Raw genomic sequence first — 8,281 nt, forward strand, 5'->3', positions numbered from 1 at the left:
TTGGAAAACCGTGTTGTATTTTATCCCAATTACCCCTATGTCCTTACTACCCTCACTTTTAAAATCTATTTTAACACCTTGCATACAATTGAGGTCAAACTAATGGGCCCATAGTTTCCCAGATCACCTTTTTTTCTCCTTTCTTAAATATAGGTACTATATTTACAATTTTCCAGTCAGAGAGTATGACCCCTGAGTTTAAGAGTCATTAAAAATCCTTGCTATTGGGCTAGCAATGTCACATGCCTGTTCCTTTATGTTCTACTGAATGGAGATTATTCAGGTCCCCCGATTTGGTCCTATTCATTTGAGTTTGGCTTCGACCTCAGAGATGGTAATTTCTACTTCCATATACCTGTTCCCATTAGCTGCCCTGCCACTGCTCCCAATGCCTCATTACCCTCATTAAAAACTGAGGCAAAGTATTTGTTTAGGTGTTGGGCCGTACCTAGATTATCTTTAATCTTTACCCCATCCTCAGTGTTATCACTTTTCCCCTATGCTTTCTGACCTGCAAGAGGTAGCTTTCCTTGCTGACCCATCCCATCTTCCATTCCTTGCAGGCTTTCTATTTTCTCTTAATAACCCTATTTGAGATGCTTGTCATCCAGCTTGGTCTGCAACCCTTCCCTATGAATTTTTTCCCCTGGCTTGGGATGCAGGTTTCAGCTAGCTTCTGCAACTTTGACAAAGTAATTCCAAGTCTCCCCCACGTTCAGATCCTTGTGAGATGACCCACTGTGTGGCTTTAGCTTAATTCACTGGCACCAGGGTGACAATAGCAGTGATGATGGTGGCAGAGGAAGATGTGGTGGTGTTGGGAGGAAGGCAGCATTAATGTTCACAGTAGGGTGGTGCCGTGCTTGGCATCATGATTTGTCTCAGATACTACAGCAGCATCACTGAAATGTTCTCCTGGCACTGCAACAGCAACCTCATGTGCTGGCCCCCACACCCCCCTGATTATTCTGCTTTATTCAGTGGAGGAAGCAGTGGCAGGCACAACACTGAGTCTTGGTACTAACACAAGTGGCTTTGGACAAGGTGTGCATTGTCTTGCCCCTGATGTTGTTTCTCCTGGTTGGTCAGTCTTGAGAATTACAAGTTCAGGGCATCTTTATAAAGAAGCTATTGAGGCATGCACAGCTCACACAGTCCTTTTGCCACCCACCAAGAGCTGCTGCTGTCATTGCCTTTCTCCTGAGGAACACTGCCTCACAAAGCCAATATAATGTGCAACCGGTTTGTGGGAACCTGGAAGCTTGTCTCCAGTGAAAAATTTGATGATTATATGAAAGAATTGGGTGAGAAATGCTATTTTTATAATCTTTGTTTGGAAATGTCTCTTCTTCTATTTGCTCCTGGAAAATGTCTTCTTCCCATGCCTGGGGACTCTTCACTCTGGTTATATCTGTGGTGTAGTTCTTTATTTTTTTCCCTCTCTCTCTTCAATTTCAGCATCTTAAAATGAAAAGCAGAAATCTCTGGTTTGTTATAATAAATTTACTAACTACCTGATCTGCATCTCTTATTCCCATTTAATGAGAAATGGGGGAAAAAACATATTTTTTGTCCCTCTTGCATACACTGTTAAACTTAGAACTTACAATCACTTACTGTATTCCATCAACTTGTGATGGTGCTGCTGTCTCCTGACACTGAGCTTCCTGGGGTCTAAATCCATGAATGAATTAATCTGTTACTGAGCAATTCTGGGAATGAAACAAATTAGGCATTCTTTTTTTAGTTTAATACTGGCTTCATCATTTTATAATGATTGCACTAGCGGTCACTCTCAACATTACTGTTGTTATTGCTGAGACCTTAATTCCCTTTACTTTAAAGGTTAAAGAGAGTAGCAGAATAATTCCAATTGACTAACTACAAGCAATTTTGGGTATAAATTCTGCTAGGGAGGTTTTTGGGAAGACACCAGGTCTTAAGAAAATTATTTCAGCATTGAATATTTGCAGTGACTAATGTTGTACTTTACAAATACTTTGATCTCACTATACCTAGTACCTTTCATTGAATTTAGCACATCATAGAATTTACAAAGATGGTAACTATTATTATCCACATTTTACATTTAAGAAACCAAGATGCAGCAAGTCAGAGGCAGAATGAAGAATAAAAATCTCAGACTATTGCTCTAACTAGTTGACCAGAATGTGGGCTGTGTGGTATAGTGAACCTTGTAAAAAGAACCTTGTAGATGGCAGTTGTATTTGTAGCTTTTTGCTCCCATTTACTTTTATATTTGAATTTTTCTCTATTTGACATGTTTACTTTTCACTGATGTTTAGTTTCAGAGTAGCAGCCGTGTTAGTCTGTATCCGCAAAAAGAAAAGGAGGACTTGTGGCACCTTAGAGACTAACAAATTTATTTGAGCATAAGCTTTCGTGAGCTACAGCTCACTTCATTGGATGCATTCAGTGGACAATACAGTGGGAAGATTTATATACATAGAGACCATGAAACACTGGGTGTTACCATACACACTGTAATGAGAGTGATCACTTAAGGTGAGCTATTACCAGCAGGAGAGCGGGGGGAGGAGGGGGAACTTTTTGTAGTGATAATCAAGGTGGGCCATTTCCAGCAGTTGACAAGAACAAGAACATCTGAGGGCTATCACCAGCAGGAGAGTGAATTTGTGTGGGGGGGGTGGAGGGTGAGAAAACCTGGATTTGTGCTGGAAATGGCCCACCTGATGATCACTTTAGATAAGCTATTACCAGCAGGACAGTGGGGTGGGAGGAGGTATTGGTTCATATTCTCTCTGTATATATAAAGTCTGCTGCAGTTTCCACAATATGCATCTGATGAAGTGAGCTGTAGCTCACGAAAGCTTATGCTCTAATAAATTGGTTAGTCTCTAAGGTGCCACAAGTACTCCTTTTCTTTTTGCGAATACAAACTAACACGGCTGTTACTCTGAAATCTGAGGAACAGTGTGGGGTATGGGGCGGGGGGAGGGGGGAAGCTCACCTTAAGTGATCACTCTCGTTACAGTGTGTATGGTAACACCCATTGTTTCATGTTCTCTATGTATATAAATCTCCCCACTGTATTTTCCACTGAATGCATCTGATGAAGTGAGCTGTAGCTCACAAAAGCTAATGCTCAAATAAATTTGTTAGTCTCTAACGTGCCACAAGTACTCCTTTTCTTTTTACTGATGTTTAGATATTCCAGAGACACTTAAATGTTGTAACTACCCTTCCATAACAGAGAATACTAACTAAGAGTACCCCAATTAGTCTCTTGTATATTTTATGTTGTGAAGTACAAACAGAAATGTGCTAGATTCTAGATACTTTGATTCTCTACTACAGCTGGTTGAAAAAATTGAATTTTGAAATGTTTTGACTAGTAAAAGACAAGGGGAAAATGTTTCAAAAATATTTCTGTGAAAAACGTTTGCCACCAGCTCTATTCTCTACATAGGTGCAGTGCAGATTAATAGCTGCCTGTGTTCCTGCCTACCTGAAAATACATAATTCTTGTGTAGTCAGTATATCCTGGTTTCTAACTAGACAGTTATCTGAATTCCTTTTATCTGAAAATCCTAGTTTTCAGAATCCACAATGTGTCCCCAAGTAGCCCTATGTGAATTAGTCACCTGCTAATAACTTCTAAATTAGCCTCTGAGAGCCTCTTAGGGCAGGTCTACACTACATCTGGGATCGACGCTTTGAGATCGATCCACCAGCAGTCGTTTTAGTGGGTCTACTGAAGACCCACCAAATCAACAGCAGATCACGCTCCAGTCAATCCCTGTACTCTACCCCCAACAAGAAGAGTAAGGTAAGTCGACGGGAGAGTTTCTCCTGTCAACCCCCCGCGGTGTATACCCTGCGGTAACTCAACCTAAGGTAAAGCTCGACTCCAGCTACGTGAATAACGTGAAATACGTGAGTTGCATAGCATAGGTTGACTTACGGCAGTAGTGTAGACATAGCTTTAGTGCTAATCAATGACTTTGTATTTTTGCAGTGGTTTTGAGAGGTTACCTGCAGTTACTGAGACCAAATCCAGTTTCAGCAGCAACAGCAGCTTGGAAAGACTAATTAAATTATGTTTAATTTGAATTAATCAGTATTAAGTTATGTACACAATGATTCTAATACCACTCAGTAAAGTTGTTCAAGTTGTTTTTTTTACTCTTTTATAAAGTACAAATTATTAAGCAAACATCAGCATTACACTCTTCATTCCCCATATCTCTCTATCAGTGTAACTGCAGCTCAGAATAGCACTTCCGTTTATCTCAATGCCCAGCTATCCAAAACTGTCAGAAGTCCCCCAGCCCATTCAGATAAACAGAAGTGTACTGTACATACACTGGACTGGGGAATGCCTCAGCCTATGAAATGCAGTTTTATATGTTGCCTCTGAATCTGAGGAATTAGTGTCACATTCCAAACTGTGGTATCTGTTTAAAAGGAAATTGCTCTGATGCTCTGTAAAGTGATAAAGAATTTCTTCCTTCATAGAGTATAATGGTATTTTTATGTCTGATTTGCAGGAGTGGGCTTAACCACCAGGAAACTAGGTGGCCTGGCCAGGCCCAATGTGATCATCAGAATGAAAGGGGATGTGATAACCATCAGAGCTGAAAGCACCTTCAAAAACACAGAGATTTCCTTCAAATTGGGCCAAGTGTTTGATGAAACCACAGCAGATGACAGGAAAACCAAGGTGAGGATAATGATTTCCTTCAGAGGGTTTCTGATCTGCTGGATGACAAATGGGAGGATTTTTTTATCCTTAAAAGCATAAATCTGCAAACCATCAGTGAAAAGGACCATAAGAGGAGCAAATGTTGTGTATAAAACGAATGTTGCTGAGTGGGCTGTGTGCCGAGAATGTGGAATTTGCTCAATGTTAAGTGAATTGTCTCTTTAATATGCAAGGCTCTGGGGAAATAGTCACATTTTGACTCATTCTTTGGGTCTTTGCAGAGTGTCGTAACCTTAGAAAAAGGGTCGCTGGTTCAAGTGCAGAAGTGGAATGGCAAAGAGACCACAATAAGGAGAAAATTGGTAGATGGGAAAATGGTGGTGGTAAGTGACTAGACCATCCCTAACCATTAATCACTGAATGCTGCAATGATGTAGGCAACAGCTTAATAGTTTAAATCTAATTATACTGTCAATTTTCACCTTCTTTTTGGTTTCACTTACGACAGAAATAGTGAGAGAGTGGGTCAAGAAATGACTTTAGGAAGCAAGTGGGAATGAAGTAAACATTATATTCCACTCACACCTAAAAAACCCTCTATATTAAGGTGAAGTTAAAGATAAGACTGATTCATAGATTTGTAGATGTTAGAGCTTGAGGGGACCATTGTGAACATCTATTCTAACCTCCTGCATAACACAAGCCAGAGGCTTCCCGGAATTAATTCTTGTTCAAGTCCAACAGCTATGACAGAACTAGAGCAGATCTTTTAGAAAAACATCCAGTCTTGATTTAAAAATTTGCCATTATGAAGAATCCACCACAACCTTTGATAAGTTGTTCAGTAGTTAATTGCCCCTGCGCTGGTAAAAATGTGTGCTTTATTCATACTCTAAATGTATCTAATTTCAACTTTCAGCCATTGGATCTTGTTATACCTTTGTCTGTAGACTGAAGAGCCCGCTATTATCGAATTTCTGTTCCCCATGTAGGTACTTAAAGACTCTGATCAAAGCACCCTTAACCTTTTCTTTGATAAAGTAAATAGACTGAGCTCCTTGAGTCTCACTAAAAGGCATGTTTTCCAATCCTTTAATAAGAGGGGTATGAGGGAACAGCAAGGGGTAGAAAGTGCTATATACAGCCATCCCCGCCCACAGTCTTAGGAAGCTCCTTTGGTTTATTTGCAACTTATGAATTTTAGGTGGTTCATCAGTCTCCTTGCAACGAAAAGTTCATTTTTCCATTGACAGTCCATGTTTGTAATCTAGTTACACTTTGAACTCACTACAAGGAAGCGGGGACTTCTTTTTAAAATGAAAGCAGTCATGTGAATTTCTATATTAAGTTACAAGAGCTGATATTGTTGTCATTGCAATAATACTCATGAAGGCAACATGTGTTCTTGGAAGAAATTTGAAATCTGTGACTAGCTACCACGTCATGTCTAATTTTATGAAGTATGGTTTTCTTTAAGCACTCTTTTGAAAGTTTATGCTGTTGAAGTAGAATCCTTTCCCACTTGGAGGATAAAAAATAATTTTGCTGTTTGGGGATCTATATAAATTAATGAAATAATATATAGGAAATATTTCTATTGACTTCCTTGGTCTTTGGATTAGATGCTTATGCACTGTCATTCAGAAGTTTCTATTAACCCTTCTTTTTTTGTCTTAGGAATGTGATATGAAGGGTGTTGTCTGCACTCGAATCTATGAGAGAGTGTGAGGAAATCCCATCTCTACACGGGACTAGAAGTGGCTCTGGAAACCCAGTTCAATGAACAAAGCTCTATGCACCTTTTTTTCTTATTTCCTTTATCAGGAAAACAACTAAATTATCAAATGATATTTCAAAGCCGTAGTGTAACTAATCCAAAGTATCGTGGTGTTTAAATAAAAGCTTCCGGACATGTGAAATGTAGCTTTTGTCTGTCTTGTAGAATTGTTTTGATTTCCTTTATTGGGAATTGCACGCCTTTCCTTAGACTCATAGATATTAAGGTCAGAAGGGACCATTATGATCATCTAGTCTGACCTCCTGCACAATGCAGGCCACAGAAGCTCACCCTCTCACTTCTGCAATAAACCTCTCACCTATGTCTGAGCTATTGAAGTCCTCAAATCATGGTTTAAAGACTTCAAGGTGCAGAGAATCCTCCAGCAGATGACCCGTACCCCATGCTACAGAGGAAGGCGAAAAACCCCCAGGGCCTCTTCCAATCTGCCCTGGAGGAAAATTCCTTCCCGACCCCAAATATGGCGATCAGCTGAACCCTGAGCATGTGGGCAAGATTCACCAGCCAGATACCCAGGAAAGAATTCTCTGTAGTAACTCAGATCCCACCCCATCTAACATCCCATCAAAAGCCATTGGGCCTATTTACCATGAATAGTTAAAGATCAGTTAATTGCCAAAATCATGTTATCCCATCATAGCATCTCCTCCATAAACTAATGGAGTTTAATCTTGAAGCCAGATAGGTCTTTTGCCCCCACTGCTTAGGGATGATGTACTGCGTAGAAGATATGAATCTACTTTCCTTGATGTATGGATGAACAAGACTGTTTCTGTTTGAAATGTTACAGTACAGACTGCAAGGCACTATCTTTCTTTGGAGGTGTTAAGACACTTTTACTGAAAGCATCCTATCTAGAATAATCCTTATTTCATGGCTTTGATATTACAGTTTCTCAAATAGAAAAGGAGTACTTGTGGCACCTTAGAGACTAACCAATTTATTTGAGCATGAGCTTTCGTGAGCTACAGCTCACTTCATCGGATGCATACCGTGGAAACTGCAGCAGACTTTATATATACACAGAGAATATGAAACAATACCTCCTCCCACCCCACTGTCCTGCTGGTTTTCTCAAATGGTTTTACTATTGAACAGTACACATCAGGATATCATCCTTACCCTGCAAAACTCATAAGGCTCTCCACACAATGTATAGTGATTGTGCTTGCAGAAGAAATTGCAGTACATCAGTATTACCACATTATTACTTCACTCTGAAATTCTAATCTGATCGCACAAGTTTATACCTTTAAATGTGATGTTTTTGCCATCTTGGCTCTTATTCCCAAAAACACTTCCTGGAGAAAAAACAGCATGTGTCTCATTCAGTATTTCTATCTGGGAAGGAATAGATTCTCTAATGTCAAATGTTTCTTTCACTGTGAAATGAAATGTGAAGTGCTGTCTTGAATCCATTCTTGAAATCCCAGATCGACAAGCACTCGACCTTTAAAGGTGCTGAGCATTCGGGCTCAGATCCAACAAAGCACTTAAGCCTGTGCTTAACATTAGGCACAAGTGATCCCTGTGACTTCAATGAAATTACTCACATACTTAAAGTTAAGCATGTGTTTAAATGCACATTGTGCTCTGCACCTTGAAGGATCGAGCGCCACAAGAGAATACTTTCAGACTTTAACTGCACATATATTTTGAAGATCATTTGAACACCAACTCTTCCTTTTCACTTACCTGACTTGACTTAGAGTTAAGCATATTGTGCTTCACTTCCAAGAACTAGCTTAAATGAAAGCAGAGCAGGAAAGTAGCATCAAAACCTATTCTTGCACATG

At 39.8% G+C, this 8,281-nt stretch overlaps 1 protein-coding gene across 1 annotated transcript; it reads left to right on the plus strand.

Moving 5' to 3' along the window:
* Positions 1–1,142: 1,142 nt before the first annotated feature.
* On the plus strand, positions 1,143–6,477 carry LOC140905887 (myelin P2 protein-like). Its single transcript, XM_073329379.1, has 4 exons — positions 1,143–1,304; positions 4,533–4,705; positions 4,969–5,070; positions 6,365–6,477. The coding sequence occupies exons 1-4, from the start codon at positions 1,232–1,234 to the stop codon at positions 6,413–6,415; spliced, it is 399 nt and encodes a 132-aa protein (XP_073185480.1). The 5' UTR covers positions 1,143–1,231; the 3' UTR covers positions 6,416–6,477.
* Positions 6,478–8,281: the final 1,804 nt, after the last annotated feature.

The sequence above is a fragment of the Lepidochelys kempii genome, chromosome 2, assembly GCF_965140265.1.
Source record: "Lepidochelys kempii isolate rLepKem1 chromosome 2, rLepKem1.hap2, whole genome shotgun sequence".
In the NCBI taxonomy this organism is placed as follows: Eukaryota; Metazoa; Chordata; order Testudines; family Cheloniidae; genus Lepidochelys; species Lepidochelys kempii.